This window comes from Trachypithecus francoisi, unplaced genomic scaffold (assembly GCF_009764315.1).
Source record: "Trachypithecus francoisi isolate TF-2019V2 unplaced genomic scaffold, Tfra_2.0 Lachesis_group1, whole genome shotgun sequence".
NCBI classification, from domain to species: Eukaryota; Metazoa; Chordata; class Mammalia; order Primates; family Cercopithecidae; genus Trachypithecus; species Trachypithecus francoisi.
Genome location: NW_022681454.1, coordinates 180,492,066 through 180,516,462, shown reverse-complemented (window position 1 = coordinate 180,516,462; position 24,397 = coordinate 180,492,066). Strand labels below are relative to the sequence as shown.

At 42.9% G+C, this 24,397-nt stretch overlaps 1 protein-coding gene across 5 annotated transcripts in view; it reads left to right on the top strand.

Annotated features, from left to right (window-relative positions):
• FAT1 (FAT atypical cadherin 1) overlaps positions 1–24,397 on the top strand; it is a 140,853-nt gene that overhangs the window by 15,712 nt on the left and 100,744 nt on the right. For all 5 annotated transcript variants that reach the window (XR_004438251.1, XM_033215936.1, XM_033215935.1 and 2 more), the window contains exon 2: positions 1,284–4,566. Coding sequence is in view for 4 of the 5 variants with exons in the window: in XM_033215936.1 (XP_033071827.1) it covers positions 1,302–4,566 (3,265 nt within the window). In the remaining variant the exon portion in view is untranslated. The remainder of the gene's footprint in view (positions 1–1,283; positions 4,567–24,397) is intronic.

The window sequence follows — 24,397 nt, the reverse complement described above, 5'->3', positions numbered from 1 at the left end:
ATTCATTTACCTCTGGTGGCATTCACATTTTGTGAATATTAATTTGAGAGTAACTTTGCAAGATCACAGTGCTGTCCTCTACCAGCCGTGCTGGGGCGTTTAGCGAAGCTGCATTGATTTACAAGATGAATTTGTTGGCAAAGGGGAACAGTTGATCTGAAAATAACTGTCCTGCTTCCCTGGCCAGACCTCAGCCCAGTGGACTTCGCCCACCTTCTCATTTGCCATTTGTTAAAGGCAACGTTTTCTTCATTTCTTCAGTTTCCCTCTTTCCTCCCCCAGTCACCCAGGGACTCTCCTGCAGGGTCTGCCACCATGTATTAATACATTGATTTGACCCTTTATGTGTGTTAGCTTAGAAGATTTAGCTTTTATGTGTGTGTGTCGTCTTCTCGTGGAGGGGCCTGGGGAGCAGGTTGTTCGGTGCCCTGAAGATAGGAGGCATTCCGTGAACAACTGGTTGCTGACAGCAGTGGTGATAAAACATTGATATAGTTAGTAAGATTTGCTTCACTAACTTAGAGAGGAAAAGCGCTGCTTGACATCAAACTGCTGAATTACGGTTTTTCTTTTGTAAATTGCCTTTCTTTGGGGCTTATGTTGGTGTTAAGTATCAGACTTGATGATATAATTGTTTTAATACCTTTAAGTAGTTATATAGAGCTGAATGAGACAGTAAACCCTACATTATGTAGGGAGTGAACTTAACCATTCTTATACAGAAATAACATAATTTCAGGATAAATTTTGAAAGGAGATTACAAGCTGTTGTTATGGGGTGCCATGTAAAAGCACTGCTGGTTTTTGTTTTTTCTAAATTAGTTGTCAGAAGCTTTGCATTCTCACAATACTGTAGGGGCATTAAGTTTGCCAGCTTTTGATCATTTAATTCGTTGCATGTAAGTAAATGTAAACAATGTTCATTACTTTTTAATGGTTGCTTATATTTGCCTTAAGCATTTAAATATAAAAATATAACTTGATTGTTACAGTTAGTAGTCTTTTCATTTGATACTCATGAAGATTTTTGAGTTGTTTAATATGAAAGATAGGACCTTGTCATTCAAAAATGAAAAGGAAGTTTTTGTTAAGTTTAGTAATTCTAGATATGTTACAAGAATGTTGATACTTATATTGGAAAACATGAAAAAAACTCAAACCGTTGCATTTATTTATATTCCATGTGTATGGAAAATATTTGTTTAAATGAGAGGTTTAAAACAATTACACACTTTCGCTTGTTTTATTCCCCACGGTAACGATTCTGATTTCTTCTGTTTCAGATTCCTGAGAGTTAAGCAATGGGGAGACATTCGGCCTTGCTTCTGCTTCTGCTCCTCCTCCTCCAACATTTTGGAGACAGTGATGGCAGCCAAAGACTTGAACAGACTCCTCTACAGTTTACACATCTCCAGTACAACGTCACCGTGCACGAGAACTCTGCAGCTAAGACTTACGTGGGGCATCCTGTCAAGATGGGTATTTACATTACACATCCATCGTGGGAAGTAAGGTACAAAATTGTCTCCGGAGACAGTGAAAACCTATTCAAAGCTGAAGAGTACATTCTCGGAGACTTTTGCTTTCTAAGAATAAGGACCAAAGGAGGAAATACAGCTATTCTTAATAGAGAAGTGAAAGACCACTACACATTGACAGTGAAAGCAGTTGAAAAAAATACTAATATGGAGGCGCGAACAAAGGTCAGGGTGCAGGTGCTGGATACAAATGACTTGAGACCATTATTCTCACCCACCTCATACAGCGTTTCTTTACCTGAAAACACAGCCATAAGGACCAGTATTGCAAGAGTCAGCGCCACAGACGCAGACATAGGAACCAATGGGGAATTTTACTACAGCTTTAAAGATCGAACAGATGTGTTTGCTATTCACCCAACCAGTGGCGTGATAGTGTTAACTGGTAGACTTGATTACCTAGAGACCAAGCTGTATGAGATGGAAATCCTCGCTGTGGACCGTGGAATGAAATTGTATGGGAGCAGTGGCATCAGCAGCATGGCCAGGCTGACGGTGCACATCGAACAAGCCAACGAATGTGCTCCCGTGATAACAGCAGTGACGTTGTCACCGTCAGAGCTGGACAGGGACCCAACATATGCCATCGTGACAGTGGATGACTGTGACCAGGGGGCCAATGGTGAAATAGCGTCTTTAAGCATCGTGGCAGGCGACCTTCTCCAGCAGTTCAGAACCGTGAGGTCCTTTCCAGGGAGTAAGGAGTATAAAGTCAAAGCTATCAGTGGCGTTGATTGGGACAGTCATCCTTTCGGCTACAATCTCACACTACAGGCTAAAGATAAAGGAACTCCACCCCAATTCTCTTCTGTTAAAGTAATTCACGTGACTTCTCCGCAGTTCAAAGCCGAGCCAGTCAAGTTTGAAAAGGATGTTTACAGAGCAGAAATAAGTGAATTTGCTCCTCCTAACACTCCTGTGGTCATGGTAAAGGCCATTCCTGGTTATTCCCATTTGAGGTATGTTTTTAAAAGTACACCCGGAAAAGCTAAATTCAGTTTAAATTACAACACTGGTCTCATCTCTATTTTAGAACCAGTTAAAAAACAGCAGGCAGCCCATTTTGAACTCGAAGTAACAACAAGTGACAGAAAAGCCTCCACCAAGGTCTTGGTGAAAGTCTTAGGGGCGAATAGCAATCCCCCTGAATTCACCCAGACAGCATACAAAGCTGCTTTTGATGAGAATGTGCCCATCGGTACTACGGTCATGAGCCTGAGTGCCGTAGACCCTGATGAGGGTGAGAATGGATACGTGACATACAGTATCACAAATTTAAATCATGTGCCGTTTGTGATTGACCATTTCACTGGTGCTGTGAGTACGTCAGAAAACCTGGACTACGAACTGATGCCTCGGGTTTATACTCTGAGGATTCGTGCATCAGACTGGGGCTTGCCGTACCGCCGGGAGGCTGAGGTCCTTGCTACAGTTACTCTCAATAACTTGAACGACAACACACCTTTGTTTGAGAAAATAAATTGTGAAGGGACAATTCCCCGAGATCTAGGCGTGGGAGAGCAAATAACTACTGTTTCTGCTATTGATGCAGATGAACTTCAGCTGGTGCAGTATCAGATTGAAGCTGGAAATGAACTGGATTTGTTTAGTTTACACCCCAACTCTGGGGTGTTGTCGTTGAAGCAGTCGCTAACGGATGGCTTAGGTGCAAAGGTGTCTTTTCACAGTCTGAGAATCACAGCTACAGATGGAGAAAATTTTGCCACACCGTTATATATCAACATCACAGTGGCTGCCAGTCGCAAGCTGGTAAACTTGCACTGTGAAGAGACTGGTGTTGCCAAAATGCTGGCAGAGAAACTCCTGCAGGCAAATAAATTACACAACCAGGGAGACGTGGAGGATATTTTCTTTGATTCTCACTCTGTCAATGCTCACATACCACAGTTTAGAAGCACTCTTCCGACTGGTATTCAAGTCAAGGAAAACCAGCCTGTGGGGTCCAGTGTAATTTTCATGAATTCCACTGACCTTGACACTGGCTTCAATGGAAAACTGGTCTATGCTATTTCTGGAGGAAATGAGGATAGTTGCTTCATGATTGACATGGAAACAGGAATGCTGAAAATTTTCTCTCTTCTTGACCGTGAAACAACGGACAAGTACACCCTGAATATTACCGTCTATGACCTTGGGATACCCCAGAAGGCTGCGTGGCGTCTTCTAGATGTTGTGGTTGTCGATGCCAATGATAATCCACCTGAATTTTTACAGGAGAGCTATTTTGTGGAAGTGAGTGAAGACAAGGAGGTACATAGTGAAATCATCCAGGTTGAAGCCACAGATCAAGACCTAGGGCCCAATGGACACGTGACGTACTCAATTCTTACAGACACAGATAGGTTTTCAATTGACAGCGCGACTGGTGTTGTTAAAATCACGCACCCTCTGGATCGAGAACTGCAGCATGAGCACTACTTAAAGATTGAAGCCAGGGACCACGCCAGAGAAGAGCCCCAGCTGTTTTCCATGGTGGTTTTGAAAGTATCACTAGAAGATGTTAATGACAACCCCCCTAAATTTATTCCACCTAATTATCGTGTGAAAGTCCGAGAGGATCTTCCAGAAGGAACCGTCATCATGTGGTTAGAAGCACACGATCCTGATTTAGGTCCGTCTGGTCAAGTGAGATACAGCCTTATGGACCACAGAGAAGGAAACTTTGATGTGGATAAACTCAGTGGAGCAGTTAGAATCGTCCAGCAGTTGGATTTTGAGAAGAAGCAAGTGTATAATCTCACTGTGAGGGCCAAAGACAAGGGGAAGCCAGTTTCTCTGTCTTCTACTTGCTATGTTGAAGTTGAGGTGGTTGACGTGAATGAGAACTTGCACCCACCGGTGTTTTCCAGCTTTGTGGAGAATGGGGCGGTGAAGGAAGACGCGCCTGTTGGTTCATTGGTAATGACAGTGTCGGCTCATGATGAGGATGCCGGAAGAGATGGGGAGATCCGATACTCCATTCGAGATGGTTCTGGCATTGGTGTTTTCAAAATAGGTGAAGAGACAGGTAAATATGTTTTCATTGCTCTCATTTGATACCCTCTTCCGTGTTTTTTTTTTCTTTCACCATCTGCCCTGTGACAGCTTCTTCCCAGTTCCCGGGTGCTCTTTGGGCTTGGTGCAGATGTGCATGTGAATAGTTTTTGGCCCGGCTGCTGTACGTAGGTGTGTTTATTCGTCGTAAGCCATGAAGATGGAAACAAAAGGGCCTGAATGATTTCAGTGGCGGAAAGTGAGTAAAAGACCAGGGGTACGTTGAAATTGTTACCACTGATACTGATCTCCAACTTTGTACTCTGTTGTCAAAAGCATCATTATGGTTTTGTTCTAACTTTGAGAAGCCTTTCCAACTTTTTTCAGTCAGTGTATTTGCAGGCTCATGCTTAGAAAAACTGTTACTATCATCTGGCATGCCGTTCAGAGGTTGTTGCGTACCTGCAGAGTTATCCAGTGCATGCAGAGATTATGTGCCAAAACTTCTCTAATATGGTCTTCACTTAGTACCTTGTCTAGATTTTGGTTGAGAGACAGAGGCAGGATAGTGGCGCGTTGAACTGAAAAGACCTGGCTTGGAATCCTGGCTCTTCTAGTTGATAACTGGTGATCTTGGACAAGCAAATTACTTCTTAGAACTAACTTTTTCCGCTCCTATATGGGGACACTTAGAATTACTAGGAGGTTTAAGTGAGGGTAGAGTGAAATAACTCGGGAAAACTCCTGGCACGTGGTAGGTTTATTCATGGTAGCAGTGTTTTGTTGTCATTCTGAAACCAGGACCTCCAAGCAGTTCAAGCTCGGATGTGCCTGTGCTGCACTTTGTACATACCTCGGTCTTACTGCACAGATATTGTAGTTATGTGTCAATATGTCCTGATGGAGTGTGAGCCTTTCAGGGCAGGCTTTTAGCCCCTGCATCGTCTATCTTTAGCACCTAGCAAAAAGCGCCTGGCACATAAAAGCTGTTCATCAGTGTTAAAAGACTACGTGAGTAAATGAATGAATGTGTTGGCTTTTCATGTCCTGCCCTCTGAGAATGATAGTGGAAGTAGAAAAGGGGTGATCAAAGCACTCATCAGCAATAGGTGGGGGGCTCAATTTGTTTACTAGTCTCATCCATGTGTACTTTATAAATCTGTGCATTTTAAAAGGGACCTTTTAAAAATTACCTTTAAACTTTATATATTCGGTAATACCACACACCAAAAAACCCAAAAAAGTCTTCAATCAACACCCACCCTGGGATCCATGCCCACATATAATAGGTGTGTAGCACACGAAAAATGTAACTACTGTTTAGAAATACATTATTTTGGGCTGGGTGCGATGGCTCACGCCTGTAGTCGCAGCACTTTGGGAAGCTCAGGTGGGAGGACTGCTTGAGGCCAGGAGTTCAAGACCAGCCTGGGTAACAGCAAAACCTCATTTCTACCAAAAGAAAAAAAAGCTGGGCTGATGGTACACCTGTAGTCCCAGCTACTTGGGAGGCTAAGGTGGGAGGATGACTTGAGTCCAGGAGGTCGAGGCTGGAGTGAACTGTGGTTGTGCCACTGCACTTCAGGCTGGGCATCAGAGCCAGACTCTGTCTCTCAAAAAAAAAACAAAGTTATTTTGGAAGTTGTGATATATTTTTGTGCTTCTGTTAATGCAAGGAATTCTTTTTCTGTTGGTTATATGCCACTAGCATATGGCCTATGTATTAAGTCTACAGACTATATATCAGTATCTAAAATACCTATAATTAGTTTATTTCAAGAGAAAATAGCATAATCAACAGCATTTGATAATCCTCTGAAGAGTAAAATATCTCTTTTATCATTTTATCTGTCAAATATAAGTTAGAATTTTCAGATACAGTTTCAACGTAGGAAAATACCCCAAATTTAATAACTGATGCTGAATCAAACTGTTTTTGTAAAATTTTTGAAGAACAGTTATTTCTACTTTTTTTTCTTCTCCAAAGTAGGTTTCAAAAGCCTATAAAGAACTGTTAAAGGTTAAAGTTGAGACAGAAAATGGAACCAAAACCTTAATTTAAATTCTCTTCATGACTTTAGATGAACACTGGCTTTTGGGTTTTTTCTTTCAAATGAGGAGTATTTTTATTGTTGCTTTTTAAGGAATCATTTGGAAGCTAGTGTTTTTCACCTATACATTTAAGAGAGTGGGATATTTTTACTACTAAGAAAAAAAAAAAATAAGGAAACAGCCAGCCAAACGAGGTGGTGTCTCGAAATAGATTTATGGCATTTTCCAGAAAGGGTAGTGCCAGACTTTTCCAGTAGTAATTTAGTGGGAGGGCGGGGAGGTGTTGGGATTATGGCAGTGGGGTTGGTAAGTATATAAGAAACTATTACACATTTGTGTAAATACTGAGATTTAAAGGCGAGAGAGAAGCTGGAAATTTGTAGGTCATTTATTCTGTGGTCCTTGCTTTACAGAGAAAATAAGTAGCGTACAGTAGACTTATGTTTATATGCTTTTGGAAATGAATAAAAGTGATAGAATAATATTTACACATTGGACCTTGTATTCATTACAAGATATATTTTTTGGCAGAAGAATTATCAGCCCAAGTTATTTCATCAGAGATTCCTGGCAGGACCATTGGTATCACAGTGTAGAAACTCCTTTAGGAAAAATCAGTATATTTTGTTGGCTAAAATTAGGCATGCTAATTATTCACGTGGAGTGTGTCTTAACTAATTTCTAGGGCACGACGGAAGTGTGGAAAGATGCACGTCAGGTGAAGAAATGGAGGGGCGGTTGAGAAACAACTGTGGGGGCCGCCGGAGACTGCACTACAGCTCAGTGTGCATGGGCGTGCGCCCGGCCCAGGCCAGGCCGGTGCTTGCTGGAACCTCACACCCTGCCCATTGCCCACTTCTGCCAGGGTCTTACTTTGCCTAATTGGTGCATTTACTATTGCGCTAATTCATATGAACCTGTGCAGGAGTGCTGTGGCTCTGGGAACCAACAACCTGGCCATGTAACTGTTCGCTTCTTGCCTTTGTCTTAACTTAAAGCTACTAGTGTTGGTTGAGAATTATAACCAAATTTTTGTCATGTTTTACCTATTTCAACCTAGTCAAATATGTGTATCATTTATATACTTCTCACAGAACAGAGAACCTATCCAGCAAGCTGAATGAAGTTCTATTTTAAGATCTTTCCTTTTCTTCTCTTTAAATCTGCTTAAATTGGAAACCTCTTCTGAAAAGTAGTTTTCTGTTTTTGTAGAAGTAGAAATTCTATGGACTACCTAAAAATCTGTTACCAAATGGACAGTCCTGTTAGCGCTGTGTTTTGTACGTGTTTTGCAAATGGCTTTGCAGTGAGAGAAGGCGTCGTGGCAGAGTGGGGATGGGGGCGCAGATTCCCGCAGGTCTTGCGGTATCATCTGCCCTTCCTGGAGAGGCCTCTGGATGTTGGTGAACTGTTCTGACAGATCCATGCCACGTGACTGCCCTTCCATGTGAGGTTTGGAAGGGGAGAGTGCCATGTGAAAAATTATTTGGAAAGTCGGTCTTGTTAGAGAGCCAGTCTCCAGAGCTCTAATTAAGATTCTCCTCCTCAGATTGCTGTCCGTAAGGCCTGCAGTGAGGATTATAGAGTAGATTTAACGAAGATGTTGAGTGGAGTAAAGATCTGGGAAGCCTGGGTCATCTCACACTCAGGGACTGGTTTGCCCGGCGTGCTTCTCAGCATCCAACCCCCTTGTACTTCAGATCCATTCTCTGTTGCTTTGTTGTAAGTTTCAACAGGTTTTCCTGTAATTTAAGCAGAACAGAATCTGGAGCACCCCTCCCGTGGGTGTGTGGAATAAATTTGGCTTAGTGTTCTTAACTGATGGGTACTTACTAAGTTAATTATTACTTGAGCACCAGTAAAATGCTGCAGCTTTTTGTTAATTTTTAAAACTAAGGTAATGTCTAGAAAAATGCCTGGCCAGAAGATTTTGTAGAAATTGCAAATAGAAGTTGGTGTTGGAGCAGTGTTGAGTTGAGGTCTGTTCCCTGATGTGTGTGTTGCGTACAGGATGCCCTGGAATGTATTTGACCTTCAGTCTAGAGTTCTTTGGTTCTGTTTTTGGCTGTTAGTGTACAAAGCAGCCTTCTGACTCTACTTATTTGGGGAGACCATGTTTTTCATTAAGATAAGAGCAGATTTCTAAGCATATGACTGCTGTGTTACTTTTAGCATCCCAGTCCTGGTTTCAGGATTGAAATTTACATTTTGATGAAAAGACTGGGAATGAGTTAATATGGAAGTGTAGCCGTTGTCACAGGATAAGTCAGCATTCATGAAATACGGGAGGGGAAACGAGGACATTTTTCTTAAGAGAAAATGACGAAAATGACTGCATACACACGACGGAGGGTGTTGGAGCACCATCCCTGTGTCACCCGTGTGGAGGTCGGCTCCTGGCCTCGTCCCTGTGTCACCTATTTGGAGGTTGGCTCCTGGCCTCATCCCTGTGTCACCTGTGTGGAGGTCGGCTCCTGGCCTCGTCCCTGTGTCACCCGTGTGGAGGTTGGCTCCTGGCTTCCCCAGTTAGGTGCACACAAGGCAAGTGCATTTCTGCAGTGGAAACGTAAGGGAATTCTGGCCCAGGCTTACCTGATTGTTGACCTCAGTCAGGGAAGATGTTTCTGGAGCTTCTGTCTGGTTCTGCAGAACTCTGGATATTTGAGCTATTTATTATTCATTCAAGTTAGAAGCCCTTTTCCTAATATAAAGTAGGATATTTGACACACATCCTAGGACCCCTGCTCCTGCTGCGTGTCCTCCTGTGACAGGAGATGGAATGTGGAGGAGGCTGCTGGGCCCTGGATCCTTACTAAAGGGTCTGCAAGTGGCTGGGAGCTGGGCGGCTGCTGGAAGCCTGGCCTGCCGTGGTGGGACCCGATGCCACTGTGGGAGCTGGGCGGCTGCTGGAAGCCTGGCCTGCCGTGGTGGGACCCGATGCCACTGTGGGAGCTGGGCGGCTGCTGGAAGGCTGGCCTGCCGTGGTGGGACCCCATGCCACTGTGGGAGCTGGGCGGCTGCTGGAAGGCTGGCCTGTCGTGGTGGGACCCGATGCCACTGTGGGAGCTGGGCGGCTGCTGGAAGGCTGGCCTGCCGTGGTGGGACCCGATGCCACTGTGGGAGCTGGGGTTAGAATTCCTGGCAGCAGGAACTTGATTAGAGACTGGTGGGAGGCCCAGCAGGGCAGGGAGTTAAAAAATGTGCTGGTGAAAGGGCTTTTGTGTTGCGGGCTCCTCCCTGAAGTGGCCGCAGCTGCTGTCCTCTTCGCTCTTTTTGTTCCCCTCCAAGGACAGCTTAAGAGAAAAGAAACTCATTTCCCAGCCACAGGGAGACTGGAAGTTGTGTTTTGGCAGAAATGGTGTGACCACAGCGTGCTGTTGCTGTGTTCCAGGATAAAAATCTTTTGTGTGTCTGTGATTCCGAGTCAAGCAGGGCATGGTGATAATTTCTACCAGGGGAAGGGTCCTTCTTTGAAGCAGGAAGATGTTAAGGTGAAAATAGGATCTAGTCGAAATCCTAAGGAAGTTCCACTTTCTTACTAAACAAAACAGAGACTCAGCTTTTTTTAGTTATTTGTATATTTAACACGTTGATGCTTTAACTACTGACTGAACAAGTCTGGTCTGGAAAGGCTCTGGGATGGGAAACTCGGGCACCGTGGTTCAGGGCCATCGTGCTGTGGAGTAGCACGCAGTGACGCTGTGCAGCGCTGTGATGTAATTCTCAGGGGTGTGCAGGGGCCAGGACCTGGAGGTGTAGGGTGGAAACAGCTTATGTCACCCAGGCCCGCTTTGTCCTCACGCTGTCCGTGGTAATGACACTGGTGGTGAACATCCGTGTAGTAAAAACCACGACAGTGTCAGAGCCGGGTGCCGTGCCCGGCATTCTGTGTGTGCCAGTCCATTTAATTCTCACAACCACCAGGTGGACTCTGTCACCCCTACGTCACAGGACGAAACGTGTACGAGAGGTTAAGTAACTTGCCCAAGACTTCTTGGCTGCTAAGTGCCAGAACCACATTTTACTCCTTTCATTCTTTTTTTTTTTTTTTTTTTTTGAGTCAGAGTCTCCTCTGTCGCTCAGGCTGGAGTGTGGTGGTGCGATCTCGGCTCACTGCAAGCTCCGCCTCCCGGGTTCACATCATTCTCCTGCCTCAGCCTCCCGAGTAGCTGGGACTACAGGCGCCGCCACCATGCCCAGCTCATTTTTTGTATTTTTAGTAGAGACGGGGTTTCACTGTGTTAGCCAGGATGGTCTCGATCTCCTGACCTCGTGATCCGCCCGCCTCGGTCCCCCAAAGTGCTGGGATTCCAGGCTTGAGCCACCGCGCCCGGCCGCCTCTCACTCTTTCAAGAATGACCTACAGATGCTGTAAGGAAGCCTGTTCAAAAGTGACTCGTTAAGTGGGTTTCTGTGCTAAGCTGGCTTAGGCCAGTTTGCAGACTTGAATCCTAGATTCGAAGCTTGGTCCTGAAGGAGTCGTGAATGTAAGAATCTTCCAGCATTTTTACTCCGAATGACATATTGCTGTGTAGCACAGTTAGGAGGATAGGAGTTTGAATTCCATGGCGGTGGCATTCAGCAAGTCAAGATCATGCCAGCGAAGATGTGGGTGAATCCAGGTGAGTGCAGTTAGCTTCCCGTGTGTCATTGGCCATTGAAGAGACAGACAAGCGTTGTATTTGTGTTTGCAGTTGTGAAAGGATGATTTCATCGGTAAAAATGCTACCTGTCCAAACTGGACAGGACGTTAATTGTTGGGAGGCTTTTCCTGTGGAAGCCACGTTTAAGATGGTGGTTAGAGTCCCAGCTAACCTCCAAAGGCAGTTTCGTGCCCGCGCAGCCGAAGCTAACCTGATTTGTACCTCCCACTGCATCGAGTTGCATGAGGCCATCCTTTGCTTGCATTGTCCTCCTTGGTGCCTCAGCATCAGCAGCTGTCCTCCTGGCCGTGTGGTACGGGGCGAGAAAGCCAGAGCAAGCTGACTCAGTGTCCCCCTCGCCAGGGAACTGTTTTGTGTTCTTTCTAAGGATGTTTAAGGATTAGGTGTTCGTAATTTGTTGAATGACCTGTGTGTATACAGGTTTAATGTTCACTTAATACCTGGTCTGTTCTTTCCATATTACCTACTTCGTGCAACTATGAAAATTGAAAAGATTCTAAACTTTAGGTGTTCGTTGAAATGTTGGAGATTTTCTTACCATTTAATTCCCGTTGTTTTTACTTTTTGGATTATGTTAGTTCATAGGGCTGGATTTGTCATGTTTTTATTTGTTAGTGTGTGTTTTGTGCACTGTGTTATTTTGCAGTTACCTTTCTGGCATTTTTTTTTAAACAGCAGATCGTGCTGCTTATAAGTAGTGCATGGTCACCATACAAGACATAGTGCCCACAAAGCACAATCTTTTATATCTTTGTTACTAGGAATGAATGGACTTGGAATGATTGCCGTTCCAGGCACATGCCTGTACTTGTTGAACTGGCATTTCTCCAGGTTCACAGCAGTGATAGTAAGTCTAGGAAACTATTCACATATATACTTCAAGGGCCAGTCTTATCAATTAACTTGCCTTGCCAGTTCAACAAAACTATCTCCTTCGAATATCTGATACCACATTGAACGCGGTCCATTGCTAGGCCTCCAAGTGGTTCAACCTGTTGAATGGGATTCTTTAGAATGTTTTACTCATTTCATGTTGGAGAGAGCCTACTAATAGTCTTTCTAGCTTTAAACCAATTGGTTTTTTTTTTTTTTAATAAATGTTACTCAGCTATTTATGTAGTTTCTGAAGACTTCCTTCTAGTTTGTGATAATTTAACCATATTCTTATCACTGGTAAGCTTTTTCTTCTTAATCATCATCAGCATGTAATTATAGTTAATGTTTGGTGAGTCCTTGCCCCGTACAGGCCCTGTTTTATGCTCTCTCCATAGACTCTCATTAGATTGTGGCAATAATTAGTGAGTAAAATTAGGTGGTATTACACTCTGCTCATGTAGTTCTGTCTGTGCTAAATTAGAAAAACATGACAAGTGATGGAAATTATGATGCACATCGACTTCGCCATTGAATTTTGAAATATTCTGTTGCCTTTTTAAAATAAAGTAGTGCAGTGCAAGTTGCTGTAGTTCACGGTGTGATGTATTAAAAGGCATTCTGATAATACAGACATGATTCTTGAGCTGAGGTGTTCCACCTGTTACAGACTCCTCCTTAACCCGTTTCACTGTCTCCCGTGGCACAGGGTCCAGTCTCTCCTTGGTGGAGCCACATTGCCCTAACAGGCCTCCCTGCTCTCAGTTAACATCACCTGTGCATCCCTCGGCTCCTGCGCAGCCCTGGTGCCTCAGCCCCTGCCCTGTGCGGCCCTCTTCCCCTCTGTGCCTCACCGTTTTCTGTCTCCCTGCCTTTGGGCACACAGTGGTCAGCTCATATTATCTCATAACTGCTTAATAAAGCTTTCTTGACAGCGCTCTTTGTTACATGGAGCTATTTCTTATCTTTTATGTACTTAAAAATATTCCTGCAGTATTACTCTAGTATAATTGTTGATTTACATGCGCTTTTCCTCTAGATTGTCAGCTCTTTGTGGGTGCATCCTAAGTCTTTCAGTGCTTGATTTATGTAACAGGCACTCAGTGCACAATGGTTAGGCTGGCCTAGTAAACCGTTGGGGGGTCTCCTGGGAAACCTTTCCTTACAGCCAGGTAGCCTTTGCTTCTCTTTGCTGCAGGGGCACTTTCTGTATGTTCCTCTGTTGTAGTGTATGACTCAGTGTGCAGCCTGTGTGTGACTTAAATCTGTCTCCGCGAACTCAAGGACAGAGTCGAGTGTAATCATCTTTCTGCCCTCTTCTAAGCACAGTGGCTGATAGAGCAGTCAGTGGCCCTCATTTGTTCTGTGAGCAAGTAGATTGTAACATACAGTAATTGTAGTTGTGAAGGTTGAGCGAAGCTGCTTTTCTGCCACGCTGGACACCTATCTGTAGGCTTCCAACACAGTGTTTCCTAATTGGCATCACAGAAACTTGGAGAATCTGTTGAAAGCTGTATATTGTTTCTTCAGAGAGACAATGATTTGATTCAATACCAAGGGGCTCAGTGAAGTGCCGAACCTGTGTTCAAGCATCGTCAGTCTTCTTGGATGCCTGGTTTTGAGGTCCTCTGTTTTGGAGGTTTCAGGGTTGTGAGTCCTCACAAATTCTCATAAAGGAGGACCAGCGGGTAAGTAAGGATGATGGTGATGATGATGATGACGGTGATGACAGTGATAGTGACAAGCATTTTTACAATGCCTTACAACCTGCAAGTATTTCTACGTACATTATATGGTGCTTAATGTAATACAGAAATAAAACCTGTATAAAAATTATAAAGGAGCTGGATAAACCTTTACAATGGACAGATCACTTTTCTACATATTTGTACATGTGCCTGAAATGATTTAGGAGAAACTGTCATTCAAGGCTGTTTCCAAGTGAAATAAGAACTGTAGTTCTTTATACATCTGTTTCATCAGATGTTCTGTCTCCCCATTGAGGTATACAACACAAATAAAATAGATATAATAAGTAATATGCCGTCATCCCTCCGAGAACATGGGGGTTGGTTTCCGGGCCGCCTGTGCGCACCCACATCTGTGCATACTGAAGTCCCACAGCTGACCCCCCCACGGACGCTGTGTTTTCGCGTGCTGTGAGTACTGTATTTTTGACTTGCCTTCAGAAAAGAATTCATGTGTAAATGGGCCTGTGCAGTTCAAACTCGTGTTGTCCAGGGGTCATTGGTATCTTACTAAGTTAAGCAGCTTTTTCTAGGCCAGTCTTTGGTCTTCAGTTTTGCCAGCTTACCATGGAAAACCCTTGTTGCCACACCACTAGTACTCCTTTCCTTATTAAGGTAATCTATCAGGAAACCCAGGCCTCTCATGATAAAGTTAGCTTCGTTGGCTGATAGAATATTTTTTTATTTATTTTCTGAGACAGTCTCGCTTTGTTGCCCAGGCCAGAGTCGAGTTGCAGTGGTGCAGTCTCTGCCTGCTGCAGCCTCCACCTCCAAGTTCAAGAAATCCTCCTGCCTCAGCCTCCCAAGTAGCTGGGATTACAGGTGTGCACCACCATGCCCAGCTAATTTTTGTATTTTTAGTAGAGACAAGTTCTTTCCATGTTGGCCAGGCTGGTCTCGAACTCCTGACCTCAAATGATCTGTCCACCTTGGCTTCCCAAAGTGTTGGAATTACAGGTGTGAACCCCTGTGCCCAGTCCAGAATTTTATTTAAATAGACTTGCCGTCTGTTTTTTGACCTCTATGGAAAAATAGCCCTGCCGTCATTTCTCAGTTAAAAGATTCTTCAAAATGCATTTATGGGTCCTGGTTTGCTTTTAGCCTTCTATTAATTTTTTGACTTGCCTCTTTATGCTTAGGGCTGCTTGACGTTAGAGTGTCTCAGACGTCCGTGTTCCTCTTATCACAGTGCTTGGCACAGCGCTGGTACCTAGTAACTGCCTGCTCAGGGGTGTTCATCTTTTCATCAGTCCTGTACGTGTTTGTCACATGATGCTTTTCTTCTGATTGTGGCCCAGCTGAAGGTGTTCACATATGTAAGTGAAAAAAGTTGGGTTTGTCATGTAAGTACCAAGTTAGTTTGTTGGTTGAGGCAACAAAATGGAAATCAGTTATTTTTTAAGGATCTAAACCATTTTAAAAAGAAGTGTTTTTTCTTAATAGTGTGGCAAGCTCATTTAGAAGATGGCAACTGATTAGGAAAGTATGAACATGAGTAATATCTGTATTTGGTTTTAATTGGCTGAATGTTGATTTCAGAAAGAAGTCACATGGAGTATCGTATCTACAAAGTATCAAGTGTAGAGTTTAAGGCCAGTGATTTTTAAAGTAAGTATTCTACGGCCTACGGCCGCCGGGCGCGGTGGCTCCGGCCTGTAATCCCAGCACTTTGGGAGGTGGAGGCGGGCGGATCATCTGAGGTCAGGAGTTCGAGATCAGCCTGGCCAACGTGGTGAAACCCCGTCTCTACTAAAAATACAAAATTAGCTGGGCTTAGTGACGCACACCTGTAGTCCCAGCTGCTCCAGAGGCTGAGGCAGAATTGCTTGAACCTGGGAGCCGGGGGTTGCAGTGAGCTGAGATCATGCCACTGCCCTCCAGCCTGGGGGACAAGAGTGAAACTCCTTCTCAAAAACATACGTGTGTGTACACTTTGTATATGGTCTATGTTAAAAATTATTTTAGCATGTTAAAAAAATCTGCTTTTGTCGTTTGACTTCCAGCAGAATATAAGGCTGAAACTTGACTCTCTCCATGTCTGTATTGCTTGCTTAGGAACTGACTGGCATCCAGCCAATACTGGTTGAATGCGTAAAACTAAAAATTGAGATAGATTATAACAAAACATTGAAGGGAAACACTTATCTAAATAACTGTTGTTGGGAAAGCCCTTTTGAATTTATCCTTTTTAATATAGTTAAGGCTGCTCTTCCCCTGGAGACACCCTGTCTCCCGTACCTTCCAAAATTACAAGAATAAGAACAACAAAACAGTTTAGCAGCAATGCGGATTCCTTTTTGTTTCTGTTTTGCCTTACCTAGGAGCAGCCTCCTTTGTGAGATTGAGAATCTAGATTCTGAGGCTTTCCAGCTGAATATGCCTGAGTTACAGATTGTGTCCTTGCGCTGTTGAGTAGTGATATTACTTGTATCATCCTCTGGACTGTAAAGTATTTCTTGTGTTTTAAGTATAAAAGACGAGTATCCATTGACATTGCACATTATTCAGCAAAAACTTGATCTCTTAAAAAACGTTCAGATTAGTAGGATCTATTTTTGTTAGTATCGTTTCATTATTGATGAATTTCTTAAAACTGAAGAAAATAGTTACTTCTAGAGATTCACAGATTATTTTTGAAACTGTTGGTTTTCTGAATTAAATTGAGCGCACCCAACTATCCTTTGAAAAAGATGTTTTGTGTTTTTTGTTTTGAGACGGAGTCTTGCTCTGTTGCCCAGGCTGGAGTACAGTGGCACGATCTTGGCTCCCTGCAACCACTGCCTCCTGGGTTCAAGTGATTCTTCTGCTTCAACCTCCCAAGTAGGGATTACAGGCATCCGCCATCATGCCCGGCTAAATTTTGTATTTTTGTAGAGGCGGGGCTTCACCATGTTGGCCAGCTGATCATGAACTCCTGACCTCAGGTGATCCGCCTGCCTCAGCCTCCCAGTGCTGGGATTACTGGTGTGAACCACTGTACCCTGCCTGTTTTGTATTTTAAGTGTCTTGGTTACTTCCGTAGATAAATGCAATTTACTTACAACCAAACCCTTTCTTTTAAAGCCTGGTTGAATAATGGGGGGGAAATTTAGTGGCCAGACTATTTTAAGAAAAATAATATGTATGTAAACTAAAAGTAGTTTTCTTATTTTAGTAACTACTTCTAAGTAAAAGTTTTTTAAAACTCATTTGTTCCTTGTCTGCTTTTCTTGCTACTTAGGAACTCGGATGCTAAACCGTGCACTCATATAAATAGAAAATTAGCAGTAGCTAGTTCAGTTAACTCCAGTCTTCTAATTTAAAAGTAACTCTTTAGGATGATTAAAGGAAGGAAAGGAAACTGTTCTGGAAACTGTTCGCTATGTATTTGGGTAGAAATCGGCTCATAGCAAGTTGCGTTTGAGAGAGGTTGAGCGTTATGAGAAACGGGGAGACGGTGGTTAGGTTAGATGAGAGGCAGGTTGAGTTTGGGAGAGGTTGAGGGTTGTGAGAAATGGGGAGATGGTGGTTGGGTTAGATGAGAGGCAGGTTGAGTTTGGGAGAGGTTGAGGGTTGTGAGGAATTGGAAGATGGAGGTTGGGTTAGATGAGAGGCAGGTTGAGTTTGGGAGAGGGTGAGCATTCTGAGAAATGGGGAGATTGGTGGTTAGCTTAAATGAGAGGCAGGTTGAATTTGGGAGAGGTTGAGTTTTGTGAGGAATTGGAAGATGGCGGTCGGGTTAGATGAGAGGCAGATTGAGTTTGGGAGCAGTTGAGTGTTATAAAGAGTGGGGAGATGGTGGTTAGATGAGAGGCCAGTTGAGTTTGGGAGAGGTTGAGTTTTGTGAAGAATTGGAAGGTGGCGGTTGGGTTAGATGAGAGGCGGGTTGAGTTTGGGAGAGGTTGAGTGTTATAAAGAGTGGGGAAATGGTGGTTAGATGAGAGGCAGGCTGAGTTTGGGAGAGGGTGAGCATTCTGAGAAATGGGGAGATTGGTGGTTAGCTTAAATGAGAGGCAGGTTGAATTTGGGAGAGGTTGAGTTTTGTGAGGAATTGGAAGGTGGCGGTTGGGTTAGATGAGAGGCGGGTTGAGTTTGGGAGAGGGTGAGTGTTATAAAGAGTGGGGAGATGGTGGTTAGATGAGAGGCCAGTTGAGTTTGGGAGAGGTTGAGTGTTGTGAGAACTTGGAAGGTGGCGGTTGGGTTAGTTTGAGAAATGGGGAGATTGGTGATTAACTTAAATGAGAGGCAGGTTGAGTTTGGGAGAGGTTGAGTGTTGTGAGAACTTGGAAGGTGGTGGTTGGGTTAGATGAGAGGCGGGTTGAGTTTGGAGAGGGTGAGTGTTATAAAGAGTGGGGAGATGGTGGTTAGATGAGAGGCCAGTTGAGTTTGGGAGAGGTTGAGTGTTGTGAGAACTTGGAAGGTGGCGGTTGGGTTAGATTGAGAAATGGGGAGATTGGTGATTAACTTAAATGAGAGGCAGGTTGAGTTTGGGAGAGGTTGAGTGTTGTGAGAACTTGGAAGGTGGTGGTTGGGTTAGATGAGAGGCGGGTTGAGTTTGGGAGAGGGTGAGTGTTATAAAGAGTGGGGAGATGGTGGTTAGATGAGAGGCAGGTTGAGTTTGGGAGAGGTTGAATCTTGTGAGGAATGCGGAGGTGGCTGTTGGGTTAGATGAAATAGATGAGAAACTCAAGTGGAGTAAGTGTAGGCAAATCCAGAGCTGGACTGAAGCGTTTTGTTGTCTTTGGGCCAATGTTAAGTATTGTGAAGGAAATTACAGAGAATGGCATTTAGCCTTTTGTTGGGAAACAAACCATCCCAAAACCTCATAGCTTAGAACAGCCTCCACTTATCTGGGTCACTGTTCTGTGGGTGGGCGATTTGGGCTGGGCTCCGCTGGGTGTTTCCTTGGCTGATTTCCACGGGCTGACTCATGTGTGATCAGTTGCTATTGAGCTCGAGGGCCCTGCTCCTGGGAGGTGGCTGGGTGTTGGCTGCAGGCAGCAGCTCCTAGGCCCTGTGTCTGTCGTCATCCTGCAGCCTGTCCTGGACCCGTTCACTTGGTGGTCTCGGGGTTCTGGGAGCTAGAGGAAAGCAGCAAGTCCTCTGGGCCAAGGCTCAGAACTCCTCCCCTGTCATCTCCCACGTGCTGTGACACAGTTCGTTCATCCGGCCACAGGTAGGGAGGTAGGCTGTCCTTGCTGAGAGGAGCTGCTGAGTCCTGTGTTCATGTTCCATCTACCGGAGGCACTTGTACCGGATCTTCCCTTCTGAATGTTAAGTGTGCATGACTATATAAAGGCTTTTGAAAATTGTGAAAATATCAATATGGTCTTAAAACTTTTCTGTCTTACGTAGTCAGTGATACTTTACATTTTGTCATACTGTTCAAACATGTAATGGCATTACAGGATACCTTCAAGTTATTTTTAGCACATTTCCATTTAAACTAGAACCTAAGCAGAGATACCAGGGGGATGCTTGAAGTCTGAAGATATCAAAGCAATGCTCCTCCATTTTCTCCCCACTTCATTTTCTATCACAAAGATCTCTGAAGTTTCTTACCCCCAAGGGAAGTGGAGAATTCTAGTTATTGTGCTTCTAAAGTGAAAGGCGGAGAGATGGAGTGTCTGGTAAAGGGCAGCAAGGGGTTCTTCACCATAGACTTTGGCCTACAGATGTTCGTTTTTCTCATTAGCACCACTTCCTGCTAATTAATTTGTCACATACTATCTCATCGATTTATTGCTGTCCTGTAGAGAATGGAATACTTGGGGAAATGGAATTGGAAGTCCATGGAAGACTTTGGGGGATGTGGAAATAGACACTGAAATGAGGAGAGAATATAGGAGTGTTGATTTGGTATCTTTAGGTTTCATGCAGTCCTCTGACATCTCTGCTTAAGTTTCAGCTTAAATGGAAATGTTTTAAAAATAACCTAAGATGTATTTTAATACCACTTAGTATTATGCTAAATTTAGCTTATATTAGAGTTGTTATGGGACATATGTGCAACAGTTAATAGGAAAGTACTCTGTGATAAGTTGAAATAGAAATCTTAGGATTTGAAACAGAAACTTGTGACTGCATTGACTCACTAAGCGTTTGGACAGTATTTCTGTTTGGAAATTTCGGGAGTGGATGTCTTTGATGACTACATTGACGTATACATGGGGAGAAAGAAGAACAAACTTGTGACCTTCTTTAACAGAGATTTTTAGAGAAGTAGTAAGTCCCGGCTGCCATTCTTCTCCTCGAAGAGATTAGAAAAAGAACTACATAAAAGTAATCATTATTATAGGTAAAAAAAAAAAAAAAGTAACCACAGTAAAGCATACGTGTTTATTGCTTGTAGAAAGGTTCAGTGATCATTAAAAATCAAAATGAATGGCCTTGTTTCTGTTTTTTTATATTTTATTTTGTTTTTATTTAGAAATGGGATCTCACTTTCTCAGGCTGGAGTGCAGTGGCACAAGCAGGGCTTCCTGCAGCCTTGAACTCCTGGGCTCAAGCAGTCTTCCCCCCACAGCCTCCTGAGTAGCAGCTGGGACTACAGGCACATGCCACCATGCCCGGCTAATTTTTTTAAAATTTATTTTGTAGAGTTGGGATCTTGCTATGTTGCCTAGGCTGGTCACGAACTCGCTGGTTCAAGTGATGCATCCTACCACCTTGGCCTCCCAAAGCGCTGGCATTACAGATGTGAACCATCGTGCCCGTCACGCCTGGCTCAGTGGCCTTGTTTCTAACAAAAACTTTTCTCATGAAGTGAAATGAAGATTCTGTAGCAAGTTAGTTGACAAACTTTGTTAGAAACCTAATATAGAGATGGTGACTTAAAATTTGATAGTCTCATAAACAGTAAGTCTTGAATACAGTGTAGAGAAGATCATGTTAGCTAAGAGAATAAAAGTCTTACATTGTTTCTTTTGGCGTTCGAGATGAAGCTGCATTAGAGGCACCCAGTCAGCGCGGTGTACTCTGTATAAACTAAAACAAAACACAACAGTGATTTATGTCCCAGAGTAGACCATGAAACCACTTATTAGAAATATTCTAAAGTTTAGTGCTTTTAGATACAGGTGTTTATATGTGAAAGGTGAACTGATTTTTGCAATTTATATTAACACAATTGTGCGAATTCTGCCACTTTTTACTGTTACTTGTTATTTTTTAAATCAAAGGGGTTTAATAGGTCAAAGCAGCATTGCTCAATAGTACTGTCTCTATATGTAATGTTATATAACTTAGTAGCCACAATAAAAAAGAATATAATAGGCAAAATTAATTTTAATAGTGTATTTTATTTAGTCCAACATATCAAAAAGTACAATTACAGCATGTGATTAGCATAAATAAGTATTAATGAGACCTTCAACATTCGTTTTTTCCTGTGAAGTCTTTAAATCAGTGTATATTCCACACTTACAGCAAATTCCAGTTTCTCCTAGCCCCATTTCAAATGCAGGTTTAGAGACTTATGTAGAGTTCAACTGCCTTAAAGATATTTGTGACTTTACATTTGGATAGTGGGCTACTAGATTTTTTTTCTTTTTTTTTTTTTTTAGGCGGAGTCTCACTCTGTCGCCCAGGCTGGAGTGCAGTAGCATGATCTCCACTCATTGCAACTCCTGGGTTCGAGAGATTCTCCTTCTGGGTTCAAGCAATTCTCCTGCTTCAGCCTCCCAAATAGCTGGGATTACAGGTGTGAGCCACCACACCCAGATAAATTTTTGTATTTTTATTAGAGATGGAGTTTTACCACGTTGGTCAGGCTGGTCACAAACTCTGGACTGCAAATGATCCACCCGCCTCAGCCTCCAGGTGCTGGGATTACAGGCGTGAGCCACCATGCGGGCTATTAGATTTTCTTCTGTGAATGGCATACATGAAATAATTGACCTAGAACTACTTCTCTGATCATTCACTTTGATTAGTTATAATTTTTTGCAAATCACCTATGCTGGAATCTTTTGGGGTTGGTGGGAATGGTTTTGTTTCTGATTGTTTTTACTTCCTCAACTGTTCTAAAATTACCAGCATTCTAATGAATAGTAAAATTGAAATAACTGCTTCATGACTAACAAGTATAATTTATCTCTGTAGTCTCAAGTATTTGCTCTTCTTTTAAAATGTTTCTTTTTAGAGAAATACAGCTTTGAATTCTACATTTTTCTGTAACGCAATGCAGTAACATGTGTTTTGTTTATAGCTATCCTATAGAGCTAGGGAAGCTGTAATTGAATAGTAACTGAGGAAGGGGCTAATAAAACATGAGAAGAAATGATAGGAAAGTTACTCTTTCCCTTCATTTGGGTGATGGGAAAAAGTAGGTATGAGATCTTCTAATGGGCTTGTGAGTGCAGTAGTCTTTTTAAAGAGTCACATGGTGCATTAATTCTGTGGATGTCTTGAGATCACCACCAACAAAGCAAGGGTCAATCGTCCAGGTGAGGGGATGTGTGGAGTCTGATCATGTGGCGGGTGTGTGCGCCCTTGTGGGAAAGGAGGTGGAAGAGTTAAGTAGTTCTGCCTGTTGAATTAGCCTGGTGTGGGTGGGTGCCAGATACCCTGGGCTAAGGGCATTCAGTGAGGACATTAAAAGCCTATTATGCTGGTGTTGCTGAAAATTTATTTGTTGAAGAGGCTGGTGGCCTAGATCCTGGCATGGCTTTAAAAATATTACAGTGAAGCAATTCTCGTGATGTTAAGCGAGTGTCTGAGCTCATTTTGCAATCTTTTGACTTGGACTCTCTCTTGCTTTGTGTTAATTAATGTGGAAAAACAGCCCAGAAGTTAATTTCAAATCAGAACTTTGTTTTCAATTAAAAATTGTCTATGATTCGTCATTGGATGTGAATGCAAAAAGAAAAAAAAAAAGTGCAGTGATAGCTTTTGTAAAATTCTGAGTAAATCATACATCTTTTTGAGGATAAACATTTGTTATTGAAGTTGCCTCATTTAAATAGTTTTTTGGGGGGCATAATTTGGATTGGTGGCATAATTCTAATTGTGATTTGACGTACAAGATACAAATCTTCTTTATGTGAAAGCATATGACATCTTAAAGTGATACTTTGCAGAGTGATTTTCCAAAAGATTTATTTAGACCAGGTCCGTCATTTCCAGGTTAAGTGAAATCTTTATTGATTAACTGTAAAGTTCCTGTGGGCTTCCACAATTGCTCACAAGTATGATTAATTCAAAACCCATACTTTTCACACTTCTTTTTGAAAAGTAGTTGCTTTCTGTAAACTTGACCTTTCTGTTGTTTCAATGGCCTTTTTATTCTTTTCAGAGTTAAAAAGGTCATTTTCAGGTTTATGGAATTTTCCCTGTAAATTTTGGGATCTGCATGCTGGGGTGATTTTCTGCTTTATATTTATGATGATACTTTTCGTGTCATTGGGTTTAAATGAATACAGATTATTAAAACCTGCCATGCCACACTGTCGCTGCTGTCTTTGTATCTCACAAATACACCTGTTTCATTTGGGCTTCATCAGTTTCACATCAAGAGTTGTGACTGAAGCTTAAGTAAATATGTTTATTTTGTGCTGGCTGCTGGCTGGAAAGTCTGCTGTAGCAGCTGAAGGGTGTTTTTTTTTTTTCCTCAGGGGACTCTTGCTGGGTGAACCATCACTGTGACAGGTAAATGGAATTCGTCAATAAAGCTTGAATTCCGTCCCCCTTCATTTCTTCAGAGCTGTTGAATGTAGGGATTGTCTTGCTTGGAACGCTATTGATTAGGTCACAGCCTGGTCTGCAGAAAACAGAGCTGCCCAGGGGCCATCTCACTGCAGGGGATTTGCCAAAGCCCTTGTGAAAGGACCACGTGGGGTCTCGCGATTACCTTATGAACAGGAATCAGTTCAGGGAGCAGATACACATTAAGGACCTATTAACTTCTACAGGCTTCTCTTTGACGTGAAAAGCACTGGAGAGTGAAGGAATAATGAAAGGAAATTATTGCCAAAGCCACTGAAGGTGCATCTTGCCATATCTCTGTGGGTACCTCTGTTGAGTTGCAAATTTATTTCCTGCTGGGGCATCTGCTTAGCTTTAGAAGTCCCGTTTAAGGTCATGAAAAGGGAATTCGGAAGTGATTACATAGTGTTGGTTTTTTGTTTTTTGTTGTTTTTTTTTTAGCTTTGAGACTCCATAGCATTTGGACCAAATTAGCGAACTCCCCTCATTAAAAAAATGATCTTTATTTCCAATAAAAAAGCAGTATATAATCATTGTAGAAGCCTGGGAAAATGTAGACTACTGGAAAGGAGAAAACACTACTAAAATTTTACTGCCTAGAACACTGGTGAACTTTTTCCCTAATTCATGGGCGCTTACACAAACATACCTTTCCAGTGCCGTGCCAGGTACTGGATTTGTAAAAATGGTGAACATAAAACATATACTGAACGTGTTGTTTTGTTGACTACCTTTTGCTGTATCCAGAACATTTTCTGGTTGGTAAGTATTCTTAAAGAATGTGATTTTCGGTAATAGGGAGTGCCAGCACAGAGGCAAACTAAGAGAAGTTGAGCGTCTTTAT